Source organism: Podarcis erhardii (assembly GCF_964252035.2).
Source record: "Podarcis erhardii genome assembly, chromosome: 6".
Taxonomy (NCBI): Eukaryota; Metazoa; Chordata; class Lepidosauria; order Squamata; family Lacertidae; genus Podarcis; species Podarcis erhardii.
Window position 1 is genome coordinate 81,247,199 of NC_138510.1, and position 14,138 is coordinate 81,261,336.

Consider the following 14,138-nt stretch of genomic DNA (forward strand, 5'->3'; position numbering starts at 1 on the left):
CCACAGTCTCCTCTCCTGTCTCCATGGGAGTCCTCTGGGCATCCGCTCTTGCCATCCCTGGTCTCTGAGCTGCTGCTGCCCCCGGCACCAAAGAAAGGTGCCTCCTCACACTGCTTCACAGGGGCCTGGGAAGAGGATACCCCCCAGTCTTAGTAGCCCAAAGGAGACTAGCCAAAGGTGAATGTGAGGCCAGCACCTTACCTTGGGAGCCAGCAGGCGCTGCTGGGTCTGCATGGGGAAATGCTCTCCTTCAGCACTGGGCATTCAGCTCCCAAGCAGGCCTTGCACACAGCAAGCAGAAGAAAGCCTAGTGCAGCACCTGCCTACCTGCCCAGCCTCACAGTTGCCTGTCCATTCCCAACAGCAAGGGCTGGCTGGCTGGGCTCCCTCACCCACTTGCTTACTCTGATGCTACCTTGGCTCCTGGCAGCCAGCACCCCCTGGCCAGCCCCAGAGGTGCCATTTGCCTGTGGAGCTTGTAGCCAGGGCTGCTGCAACAAACAGCTGTGCAAGGCTTTGGGAGGCAGGCATGAGAGCGCATCAGAGGAGAGAGGGAGAGAAAGAGGGACAGAGGCCAGTGTTGCCCACGGCACCCCTGACCATTATTCAAGGCACCCCAGGGTGCCATGGCACACTGGTTGAAAACCATTGGCCTAGTGCTTTTGTTTGGATATGTCTTTTAGCTGATTGTGAGGAAAACCTGGTGTTCTGTTTCAGTTTTCAACTGAGCAGCAGATACAATGCTAAAATGATTGTGAGAATTATATGTTAAAGATATAGAGAACATGGGTAATAGCCAGCATTAGTCATACTTAGAGGCCCTTTGAAATCAACAGAAAAGTTACTTGGGTCCATAATTAAAAGTCCGGTACTCTGCAGCATCTTAAGACTAGGTCTGATTTTTTTGTTGTTTTTTTTCCATTATAAGTTTCCCATTTACATGTGTGTAGCATTGAATATAAGCCAACATATTTTTCTTGCAATAGAAATATTTGCTCTAGGATAGAGTAACCCAAGCCAGTTCTTTCAACTTTTGTCAGGAATCTATGGCATACAGTACTGTCAAAGGTGGGTGGCAGGGTCAGGTAAGTAATAACTCACAAGATGCCAATAAAGTTAACTCTTTATTCAAATAAACAAAACAGTTGAAGCATAATGAGCCCAGCAACTCTTCCCAGTAAATCTTGCCCCAGTGAGGCAGTTTCGAGGACTGAAGGTCCCTGCCTTTCCACTCCTTCTTAAAACTCCTCCTCCCCCATTTCCTTCCCAAGCAATCTGAGGCTCATTCACCTTGACTGTCTTTGCTTCACCCTCTTCATACCTCTGTGGGTTCTGGGAGACCAAAGAGGAGGGGAACTGGTCACAGGAAGGCGGGGGCTTCCTGGCTTCATCAACAGCCTTCGTCATCTCTGTCTCTTGCCCGCCCCCCCCCCACTCCCCAGCCTCCACTTCTTCCTCTGGTTCTGGCCTATTCCTGCTCACTAAACTGTTACCTCTTCCGCTTCCAACACCTCCACCTCGTAGCCTGCTCCGCCTTCTCCCTCTGACCATCATCATCCCACCACACATCCCTTGGCTCTGACCATTTTTCCCTTGGGGGTTCCCTAGCTGGTGCCTCCCACCATTCCTCTGCATCCAGCCAGTCCATGGCATTGTTCCTTCCTTTCTTCAGACTGCAAAGTAAATTTCAAATAGAGCCTACAGAATAACACCTCTTTCTGGCACACAAGGGAGAAATGTGCTCAGGAAGTTTTGCAGGGTAAAAGAATTCACCAAAGCATTCTGTGCACACACAAAGCTCTGCATTTTTTTCTTAACCTGAATACTAGCTGTCACATTTGTTAACTGAAGACTCTGAAATTGTGGCTTGTTATAACCTAGATTTCAGCAGCCTCATTATATCAGTTTGTTAGTGACTGACTGCCAAGCCCAGAAATCTTTTTATTTTGGGGCATTCTCCCCCACCCCTTTTTCTAAACTGCCGTGACTTTCCTCCAATACTTTATCTGGACATCTTCATTTCTCAGTCTCTGTCTGAACTCCATAGAGGAAGGTCATGAGCTTAGTTGTGGGGATGAATCAATATATTGTTATGGGTGGATGCACTTGTGCATTATTTTGTTGTATGTGGTTACTCACAAACTTCAGTCAGAATTATTTATTCAGCATTTCGAAAAGGGTGTCAGGAATCCAAAAAGATCAAATAACAGTAAATTAAAGTTGCATACATTACCTGTGGGTCTGTCATTATTTCTAGAGCAAACCTAGCAGTGATTTAATAACTTGGGATTTAAATCACTGCCTGATTTAAACATGATGCTGGGCTTATAAGAAAAACCTGGTCATGCAACATTCTATATTGAAACCAGTCCCTCAACTGCTATGTACACAGTGTTAGCACACAAGTGATGAAGCCATGGATTTCTGAAATACTAACTCTGGGTGTTCAGGCACAGCAATCAAGTCCTGTGGGCACAAATTCTTATAATAATAATAATAATAATAATTTTTATTTATATCCCGCCCTCCCCAGCCGAAGCCGGGCTCAGGGCGGCTAACAACACTAAAACAGTACAACATTATAAAACATTATAAAAATGGATTAAAATGAATTAAAATCAAAATTGATGGCAACCATAAACTAAAGTTTTGTAAAGATTGCCAGAGGAGGGAGTCAGGCTGCGCCCTGACCAAAGGCCAGGTGGAACAGCTCTGTCTTGCAGGCCCTGCGGAAAGATGTCAAGTCCTGCAGGGCCCTTGTCTCTTGTGAGAGAGCGTTCCACCAGGTTGGAGCCGCAGCCGAAAAAGCCCTGGCTCTAGTTGAGGCCAGCCTAACCTCTCTGTGGCTTGGGACCTTCAAGATGTTTTTATTTGAAGATCGTAAGTTCCTCTGTGGGGCATACCAGGAGAGGCGGTCCCGTAGGTACGAGGGCCCTAGGCCGTATAGGGCTTTGAAGGTTAAAACCAGCACCTTAAACCTGATCCTGTACTCCACCGGGAGCCAGTGCAGCTGGTATAGCACCGGATGAATGTGATCTCTAAGCGAAGACCCCGTAAGGAGTCTCGCTGCAGCATTTTGCACCCGCTGGAGTTTCTGGGTCAGTCTCAAGGGCAGCCCCACGTAGAGCGAGTTACAATAATCCAGTCTGGAGGTGACCGTCGCGTGGATCACAGTGGCTAGGTCGGGGCGTGAGAGGTAAGGAGCCAACTGCTTAGCTTGGCGGAGATGAAAGAATGCCGCCTTTGTTATAGCTGCAATCTGCGCCTCCATAGAGAGGGAGGTATCGAAGATTACACCCAAACTCTTAACGGACGGTGCTGGCACTAATTGCACCCCCGCAAGAGATGGGAGTTGCCCCCTCAGCCCCCCGTCGTCCCGTCCCAGCCAGAGGACCTCTGTCTTCGAAGGATTTAACTTCAGCCGGCTCCCACGTAACCATCCAGCCACAGCCTCCAAGCATCTGATCAGTGTGTCTGGGGCAGAGTCCGGGTGGCCGTCCATCAACAGATAGAGTTGGGTGTCATCAGCATACTGATGGCAGCCCAGCCCAAAACTCCGGACAAGCTGGGCGAGGGGGCGCATAAAGATGTTAAAAAGCATTGGGGAGAGTATTGCACCCTGGGGCACGCCACACACCAAGGAGTGGCGGGATGACAATTCCCCCCCAAGCGCCACCCTCTGTCCCCGACCGGAGAGAAACGAGCGCAGCCATTGAAGGACTGTGCCCTGGATCCCCACGTCGGCAAGGCGGTGGTCCAGGAGTTCGTGATCGACCATGTCGAAGGCTGCTGACAGGTCTAGAAGAATCAGCAGCCCCGACCCGCCTCGATCCAGCTGCCTGCGGAGGTCATCTGTTAGGGCGACCAGAGCCGTCTCAGTCCCATGACCAGCGCGGAAGCCGGACTGGAATGGATCCAGAGCCGATGTTTCATCCAGAAACCTACCAAGCTGTTCAGCAACCGCTCTCTCAATCACCTTACCCAGGAATGGAAGATTCGAAACCGGGCGGTAATTGGATAGATCTAAGGGATCTAATGATGTTTTCTTTAAGAGCGGGCGCACCACTGCCTCCTTCAGTTCCCCTGGGAATGTCCCGGTGCCAAGGGACAGATTGATGATATCCCCCAGGGGGGCCCGCACCTCGTCTGGACACGCTCTAATCAGCCAGGACGGGCACGGGTCGAGAGGACATGTGGTGGGCTTTCCAGCTCGGAGGAGTCTGTCCACATCGGCTGGGGATATCCGGTCAAAGTGGTCCAATACTGGACCCGAGGACAGTCGAGGGGCCTCCAGTTCCTTTATTGTATCCAAATTGGCAGGGAGGTCATGGCGGAGCAACAAGACCTTCTCCGCAAAAAAGCTCGCAAATGCCTCACAGCTGTGTGTCAAATTGTTATTTAAATTTGGCTGTCCTTCGAGGGACGTTAAAGACCGAATTATACTAAATAATTGCGCCGGGCGAGAGCTAGCGGATGCAATGGAGGCCGAGAAGTAAGACTTCTTAGCGGCCTTCACTGCCATCTCATAGGTTTTCATAAAAACCCTATAAGATGTTCTTGAGGCTCCGTCACGGGCACCCCGCCATACTCGCTCTAGCCGTCTGAGGTCCCGCTTCATTTTCCGGAGCTCCTCGGTAAACCAGGGAGCCCGGTTTCTGCGGGGTCGCAGAGGGCGCTTAGGTGCGATCTCATTGATGGCTGCCAGGAGCTGGGTATTCCAGGCCTCAACAAGCTCAGTCAATGAGTCGCCAGGGGGAGAAAGGTCCCGCAAGGCTTGACGGAATCTATCAGGGTCCATCAGCCTTTGCGGGCGAGCCCAAATTGGCTCGCCACCCAAGCAGGGTGGGGGTGGAACGTCAATCCTGGCTTTCAGGGCATAGTGATCAGACCATGGCACCTTCATCGAAGGAAACATGATCACATCTATACCGACGCCAAAGATCAGATCCAGCGTGTGGCCTGCTTGATGTGTGGGGCCCGAAACAAACTGGGAGAGCCCTAGTGTCGCCATGGAAGACACCAGGTCCAGAGCCTGCGAGGAGGGAGTGGCATCAGCATGGATGTTGAAGTCCCCCAATACCAATAGGTTAGGGAACTCCAAGGCCCAGCCGGCCACCGCCTCCAGCAGGCCTGACAGGGTGGCTGCTGGTGCGCTGGGTGGCCGGTACACCAACCAGACAGCCAAGCTCACCTCGGAGCCCCACACTAGGCCAACACATTCAATGCCGGGGATCGATGGCGATGGTAGAGCCCTGAAAGGACAATCTTCCCGGATTAATAACGCCACCCCTCCCCCCCGGCCCACAGTCCGCGACTGGTGGAGGACGGAGAAACCCGGGGGCGCCATCTCTCGTAAGGTAACAGTTACCCCTTCGCGCACCCAGGTCTCCGTCACACAAGCCAGGTCAACCCCCTGCGAGGTAAAGAAATCTCGCAGGGTGGCGGTTTTGTTGCCTATAGACCTGGCATTGCACAACACCAGTGACGGAGGTGAGTAATCCTTGCTCACCCTACCCTCGTCTCTCGGGATGGGGCGCAGATTGGAAGGGGTACGAGCATATCCGTATCTCGATCCCCTTCGCCTATGACATCTGCCCCCACCGCCATACCTCCCTTGCCCCTCCACAGTAGGAATCCCAAGCCTCAGGCTCACCTCCATTTACAGAATATAAAAGCAAACAAACAAAAACAATTATACGAAAATAAAGCCGATCCCCACCCCACTCCACAACCACCCCACCCCAACCCAAAATAGACCAAAACAAAATAAAAATACATGGATAAAAATCACCGCTTATGGTGGTACAACAAAGCAAAACAAAACAAAAAACCCACACAGTTTAAAACATATAAAAACACTTCAAACAACCGCTGCCGCAGCACCAATGTCCCCAAAGGTGCGGCAGTGATGAGCGTAGGCCCCGCCCCAAGGCCTGATGGAGAGTGGGCCTGCAGGGGGAAGCCCTCCCCACACGCACGGCGAAGCGGCAGCAGCAGTGTCCCGGGCCTCCTTGGAGTCTTTTATGCTGAGGTGGAGTCTGGGGCCCGTCCCCAAGCCCAAGATGGAGAATGGGCTAGCAGGGGGAAGCCCTCCCCACACGCACGGCGAAGCGGCAGCAGTGGTGTTCCGAGGCCTCCTTGAAGCCTTATATGCTGAGGTGGAGTCTGGGGCCCGTCCCCAAGCCCAAGATGGAGAATGGGCTTGCAGGGGGAAGCCCTCCCCACACGCACGGCAAAGCGGCAAATATATTATTTGTATTGTGTGTAAATAGGGACCCAAAGAGGATTAATTTCTCAGTTTGGAATACAGAGAATAAGCAAAAGATAAGAGATTGTCTACTCCAAAATGACATGGGTGATTAATCTAAGAGTACATGTCATTGAGTCTATGAAGGTCTTTGAGAACAATTTTGAGAGGTTCATCTTAATAATGCTTATTTTTGGTGGCAAATCAAATCTAAATAAGTTCTGTTTTCAAGATTTGATATGTAAGCTGGGAGGAATCAAGACATGAAAGCGAAGAGGGTAGTGCAAAATCTTCACATTATAGTTATTCATACCTTAACATTGTTAAGAGTGAATTTATTTATAAAAATAATTTCCATACCTTTTAGCTCCACACAGATCCCCAAATATGGTTCATAGTCATAAAATCAAAATACAGTACAATACAGCAGAACAAGAACTAAAAGCCATTGTTTGGGGAAAACATATAATAGCAGAGGAGACCAGAAAACAACTCAAAAGTTTGGCAAAGGGCCAACCAGTTCTTATAGTCTAGTTGCTACAATTGAGTAAGATGTCATGCTGGTTCATTTGTGAGGGAGCCATGAGTATAAATTGGTTTTGTTATCCTGTAATGCTTAACCATGGTTTAGTGCTTCGTGCATGAACAGAAAGGAGCCACTATGCACCCTGGGTTCCTGCCCTCCCCCTCCCATGTTTCCCTCCTGTGCACCTGGGAGGACTTCAGCAGAGCTAAGTTGCACATTCTATAAAACCTAACTGTGTATGAAATCATGATTGTGGTTTAAAACAACTTCTGTTAAGTTTCATAACAGTCAGCTTCAACCCATGGGTTATGAAGATGGTTTGCTAAACTAAGCAGAGTTTGTTTTTAAACCATTTTCCCTGGTCCATACATAATGAGAAACTTGGTTTTGTCAAAACTAAAATTAAGTCCTGCCACAGAGCAAAAAGGAGGACACATTTGCAAACTTCTACTTTTACTTATGGATTTCTATGACTACTCTCATTTTACATACCCATGTAAAAGAGGGTGTGTCCTGGAAAAAGAGCACATATGGCAACCATACCTCTGTAGAAAACGTTCAGTTTTTCTTGTCAACGTTCAATATTTTCCTTTTTTATTCACAGGGAAGTGGTGCAGGCAAACTGTGTCCATTGGAAAAAGAGGTTCTTATTTATGTGTAAAATGAGTGCAAGTGCCACTACAGGGGTCTTGGACCCCTGCATCTGCAGAGTGTCTGTTCGGAAGGTAAAAATGACCATTCTCCTGATATTTGCCTTTTAGTTTATGCTGTGGCCATGTGCCTCTAAATAAGTGGCAACTTAACGCTGTTTACTTATTGTACATCCAGACTCTAATTATATTATTTCTATTGATCTCACCAAATATAATTAACAGAATTCTCTGTAAATATCACGCTGCCAAAAACACTGAATAATCAAAGATGAGAAGCAACTATTAATTTGTCTTACTTATTTAGTAATATTTTTATATTTCTTAGCATTAACAAGTAATTGCAGAGCAGTTTAGAAATGTTTTTTCTAAAAATAATAATAGAAACAAAGGTATATAAAATGAAACACTATAGATATCAATAACCCAGGGCAATTGGGTCAGTGCTAATGATCAGAGACAGCCTGTGTAAACAGGCACCCAACAGTCGATGGCTCCCAGAGGGGATGTGCAACTACAGAGATAGCCTGCTTTTGTATTCACACTAGACGACATTCCACTGGTCACAGCACCATTAGCAAGGTCTTCTCTGATTATCTTGATCTACTGTGCCTGTAAAGGAGAAGAGCTACACAGCTTAATTACCTTTGATTACTATTGATAGCATTGATAATATTTTAGGGCTCAAAATATGTTTTTTCTTGACATAGGGAAACCCATAACATCTTATAAAACTTCCTCAGTATTCAGTAGTATTGCTTGCTGTGTGTTAAATGTTTATGTCACAAGCTGTGTGTTAGCTCTTTGACATTTTTCATCAGAAATTAGTGATTACTAAACCATAACCATTGGTTATTCTTGCAGGAATTAAAAGGTGGGAAGGCCTATGCAAAGGTAAAGACACAACTATATCAATACAATACTTCCTCTCCTTTTACTTACACATACCTAATTTTAATTTAAAGAACTGTGCAGATTTATAGTTCCTGTCCTTAAGGATACTGGATGTTGCAAATACTGTTTAAAAGGAACAGTTGTGTAGCACTAAGAAAACTGTGTCCTGCTTTTCCTTTTGTCATTTTATGAGAAACTTCTTCTTTCTTAAAGTACAAATGCTTTGATGCCTAAACTGTTTGTTTCCCTTGATGGTTCTGTAATTGCTGACTTTTCATCTTTTGTCAATAGCTGGGTTTTGCAGACCTCAACTTGGCAGAGTTTGCTGGATCAGGAAATACCACTCGTCGCTGTTTACTGGAAGGTTATGATACCAAAAACACAAGGCAGGATAATTCAATTCTCAAAGTAATTGTGTGTGTTTTTTCTCTGTTTTTCATTGTTTTTAGAATAGTATTTTTCCTTAATGTTAAATGGGAAAGCAAAGGATCGCATTCAATTACCAAAGCTGTAACTTTTTTTGAAACATTGACACGATAGCTGGTAAGAAATCAAGCAATTAGGTTGTCATAATACAGTACTCCAGTAGAAGTTTGGAAATTGATGTTCAAGTACAATGCAGTTCAAATCCACTGGAGGAAAATAATTAAATGTGTTTTATGTAAATGCAGCCATGCAAATAAGATAATCTAAGCTAATTAGAGAATTAATTTTCAAGGTAGCTTTTTAGTTTGCCCAATATTAGGGAGAATTTGCTAGTTTTGCTATCAGTCATGGCTTGTAATATAGTCATCAAGGAAAAGGTAAAAACACTTTCCACTTCCTTACTGCTGAACCTTGCCAAATAAATTTGTTATGGAAGTGTAATATTTGCTTGTTGCAATTATTTTCCTTCTGAAATGTCTAGTTGTAATATAAATTATAGGATTGCTTTTATGGACAGCATGTTTGCCCATTCTGTCTTTTAAAAAGCTGTCTTCTGTCAGACTAACTATAATTATTAACTTCCATGAATATTTTTAGTTGGCAGATAGCTTTACTGTTAATTGTGCCATTCATCTTCACAGTAACCATGTGAGTTAAGCCACTCACATATAAGATGTATGACACGGATTTTCCCATTTCATGCTTTTTGGTATTTGAATCTGATTTTATTTTTGTTTGTTTTTCCTAACTTACAGGTGTTGATCAGCATGCAGCTAATGTCTGGAGACCCATGCTTCAAAACGTAAGTTTACATATGGCACAGCAGGTGAAATTGTAGGTATTGTTAATAATTAGGGTTTTGGAATGCTTGAATAAATTGTACAAATCATACTCTGAGAAAGAGTTGTTAACCAAGTTGTAAAGGTTATTGGGTATCAGCAGTCTTTGGTGCCTACTTCAATAATCTTTGATATAGCTCATCACTTTGCATGCAGTTGCGCTGTTCACCCATTTGCAGGGCAGGGGAGATAGACTATTTGGGCAATAATAGATAATGCTATATTTTTTTTATAAATCAAGAAGTCTTGTATTAATCCATGTATGCAAGGGGCAAAAGGAATGTACAGGTGCAGAGTAAATTACCAATGCAAAAAATGGATTGGAAATACAATATTTGATCAGTGTACACTGTGTATTGTGTACAGTAACCGCACAGCTTGCATGCATTTAACATGTGGACATTCAGCTTTACGCACATGGAAAATAAATAAATAAATAAAATAAACAGGGGCAGGTGTCCAGGGGAAAAGCCTTTGACAATCGCATCCACCATTGCACCCAATATGTTTTGACTATACGTAATTTTGGCTTTAGACCAATCCCTGGAACATAAACCCTGCATAAATTGTGGGCTTACTGTACACACTTTGTGAGGGAGGGGGGTTTGGTTATACACTTTCTAGTTGCTAGCCTATCTTCATGGAATAACACATTAGGCTATGGAGAGTTAGATGGAATCAGGATTGGTTTAGCATGTCTATAGAATTTGAACAAAAATGTTGGAACTTGCACAGGTCTTTCACATTCAGCATTCTGAATCACAGCAGTTGTCTCAAAACTCCAGTCCCTGTCCCCATCCCTGGGACAAAAAAAAGTAGTTTTAATAGTGTACAAATTCTTGAATACAAATTAGATGAATTCTAATCTCTGGAAAGTGTAAATGGTGTTAAATACTTCTTAAAATAAAGTGAGACTCTTAAAGTGAGCCTCAGCAAAACAAATGCATGCCTAGAAATAAGGATATAAAACAAAGTGCATGGGATTAATGATGCTGTAAATTTTACTGTTGGTCTTCAGCTTCAGGAGTGTTAAAGGGCCCTGTGTCTGCGCATGCCTATTCCAGCAGACTATTTACATGTACTGCACCAAAAGGAAAAATGTGGTTAGGATGGATTTCTAGACTAATGAGGTATTTTGCGATGAGTCATGCAGCTTGGTGAGTGGTCTAATTGTAGCAATGCAGCTGGGAAGCTTTTATTTCCATCAGCCATGCTGCAAAAGTTAAATGTAGGCAGTGGGTGTTGTTGTTTTTTTAAAAAGGGTGTTGTAGTAGTACAGCATAAATTCTTAATCATAAGTGAGGCTCTTTTTAAAAAAATGCTTCTCTTGTGAGTTGGTGTTTCTGGGCAAGATAAATTTAAACGAGAATGTATTGGTGCTAGAGTATTATAAACAGATGTCACTTTTGCCTCAAGCAGAAGAAGTGCTCAGAAGACAATTTTTTGCAGTCTTAAATTCTATTAGTCCCCAGAAAGCTATGAAGAACAATGAAAAGCTCAGAGCTTGTTGGAAGTTCTGAAAAAACAATTTTGTGAGAATGTTATATGAAGATTAATACAAGTTATTGAGTTGTTTTAATAGTAAGATCAGGTGTAAGCTTGTTTCCCACAAGACATGGGGCAACCCTTGGCTTGATGACCACATTTACAAACATGTATTTGCAATGGTCCTGCTTTTTTAGGCAAATACTTTTAAAATACCTTAGATGTCCCACTTGGAGTAAATCCATTGAAATAAACAGGTAACTTAGTACTCTGGCTAGCATTGCTTATTGCCTATAATGTGTGAAGAAGCTCTTTAAGCTAATTTAAACTGATTTTTGTTAGCTGCATTGAGTTTTTGTCCACAATACAAAACTTTCAAATAAATGGGTTTTTTTCTACAAAAATAGTGGAATACAGGTTAAGTACTTAATTTGTTCTGGAGGTCCGTTCTTAACCTGAAACTGTTCTTAACCTGAAGCACCACTTTAGCTAATGGAGCCCCCTCCTGCTGCTGCTGCGCTGCCAGAGCACGATTTCTGTTCTCATCCTGAAGCAAAGTTCTTAACCCGAGGTACTATTTTTGGGTTAGCGGAGTCTGTAACCTGAAGCGTATGTAACCCGAGGTACCACTGTAACAACAAGTTGAAGAATTATATTAATGTCATTACTGAGCACACACCCGATCCTAAACAGTTGGGCTGTTACTTATAGCATTATTTGACCCTCTATGCTATGTGATGCTATAGTGGTGAACTAATTTGTAAGCTCTCACTTTAAGAGCTTCTGTGTCACTGCATCATTCCTGTGTTAAGCGTGTGATTCAGTTAACTACTTAATTCTAAACCACTACCTCTCATTTAGAATGCAAATAATCCCATTAAAAATTGAAATCTTAGTTTGGTTCAGCTTGAAAGGCATCTTGTATGGATAGCCAGTTTAGTGAGTAACTGTTTGCTGAAGCTTTCTAGATTGCACACTCCTTTATTTAATTTGGGTCAGATTTATTAGCTTGTCTACAACCATCACTGGTACTGAATGTTATCTGTGTTATTATGACAGAGATTCCTTTGAGGCCACTAAAAGCTATCCTATTATTTTAAAATAGAATTAACATTTTGATTTTGCACTGGAACACAATGTGCTGAGGTGAGCACTTATTTTCCAATAGCACCTTCATTCCATCATGATTGATGAACTGTATAATAACTGAGTACACAATAGTTCCTTAATAAAGAGTTGCTGGAACTCATATCACTAAAATCTTGAGTTTAATGGTTAACTTTATGTTAGCAAAGGGCTAGTTTCCAAGCCAGTCTCTTTAGTTCTTCTGCAAACATTACTATAAAGTTTCTGCTGGGTGACATTCTTTTACTACTGCTCTGGCAAGCAAATGTGCTCGCCCCCCAAAAGCAGGGATCACCAACCTTTTTGTGCCAGGGGCCACATTTCGAATTTTGAGAATGTGTCTTGGGTACCCATCACAAAAGGGATGCTCTGGGGATATGGCATAAGATAAAACAGATGCCACATCTAAAAGAGCAGATAAAGAAACAGAACCACAATTGGGGAGGGGGACACCTACATCGGTCACTGCTACACTAGCTCATTACACCTCTCCTCTGTTCAGAAAGGACAAGAGAGTGGTTATGCAATCGTGGCACCCAATAAAAATGTGTGGGCATGTTTAAGAGCACATGTCCAGTGTAGGAGAAGCTGAGTCAGTGCAACCAGGAACTGATCAGGAACAACAAACGATTCCTTGTGCACTGTGATTTTTTTTAGAGGACTTTTAATACTGAGACCATTGGCACCATAGAAAGTATGGTGGGCACACTGAAAGGCGTCTTAACTGGAAATCAGCAAGGGCTGGAGGACACTGCTAAGCCCCCTGATTCACTGGCAGACATGGTGACATTAATGGAAACACAGGGTTGTTGGTGGGGCTCATCTTCATTTACTCAGCGACTTAAATTTGCATCTATATATAAAAATTAGCACATGCCAATTTGTGTTAGTGGGTCCGTGCCTGGCAGTGATTCTGAGGAAAGGCCTCTTTAATCTCATCTCTGTGGATGAACAATAGCATAGGCTTTGGCAGAGCTCTTCTTCAACAGTTTACTAGTATATGGGAATCTATGGAGGGACTTCTTTAGGGCCTATTAGGGGACTTAACAGTTCATTGCCTGCATCTGAATTTGCTGAAATTGTGGTGCATAATAGTGTGTAGAGATGGTGGCATTGGGATCCAAGGCTTTGCCCAGGGACAGCTAGGAGGACCTTGGGGCTGGATTTGCCCCTTGGAACTGAGCAAGAGATGAGAACCAGACACATTGCTCCCCACATTGATACCCACAAATTGCCTGATGCTAGCTTACTATTTTAAAAAAATCTTGCTGTTATAGAAGGCGTTTCATATTTTCAAGACTGCTGGGCAATTTTGCTCAGTTCTTAAAAATTAAAAGAACTGTTTTCCAAGTACGCCATACATTTTAGACAATCCAGATGGTGGTTCTTTCTGATGTTAATTTACCCAGTAAGAAAAGCATTTTGTAGAATGATTAAAATCGGTTTCACTGCTTTATGAGGGTGCCTGAGAGCATACATCAAGCACTGCAGCTGCACAACCCTATTTTAATAGCACATATGGTCTTGCAGAGCCCCATTGAAACAAATGAGAGACACATCAGCAGTGTTTTGAACAGCATAGTGGTTTATCGAGAGTCTGATAAACCTATTTTTGCTGCGTGCATGCAAGTACCGTATGTGGCTGGGGGGGGGGGATTGTTAGGCTTCTGGCATGCCACAATAGATGAGTAGTGGGCCGCATATGACTTGGTGGGTTTACCCTTTGTGTACTCCGGGAATACATTTATTTTACTTGATGGGTCACACCTTGTGCAGTCCTGGAATAATGCCATATATTTATTTGAAAGGCTTACTGTTTTCTTTAAATCTGCCTTACACACTGTTCAGGACATTGCTGTTTTATGTTGTTGTTGTTGTTGTTGTTTAGTCGTGTCCGGCTCTTCATGACCCCATGGACCAGAGCACGCCAGGCACTTCTGTCCTCC

At 44.0% G+C, this 14,138-nt stretch overlaps 1 protein-coding gene across 2 annotated transcripts in view; it reads left to right on the top strand.

Annotated features, from left to right (window-relative positions):
* Positions 1-14,138, top strand: part of EEIG2 (EEIG family member 2) — a 38,358-nt gene that overhangs the window by 11,974 nt on the left and 12,246 nt on the right. For both annotated transcript variants that reach the window (XM_081866102.1, XM_081866101.1), the window contains exons 2-5: positions 7,378-7,498; positions 8,288-8,317; positions 8,609-8,725; positions 9,499-9,545. In XM_081866102.1, coding sequence (XP_081722228.1) covers positions 7,378-7,498; positions 8,288-8,317; positions 8,609-8,725; positions 9,499-9,545 — 315 coding nt within the window. The remainder of the gene's footprint in view (positions 1-7,377; positions 7,499-8,287; positions 8,318-8,608; positions 8,726-9,498; positions 9,546-14,138) is intronic.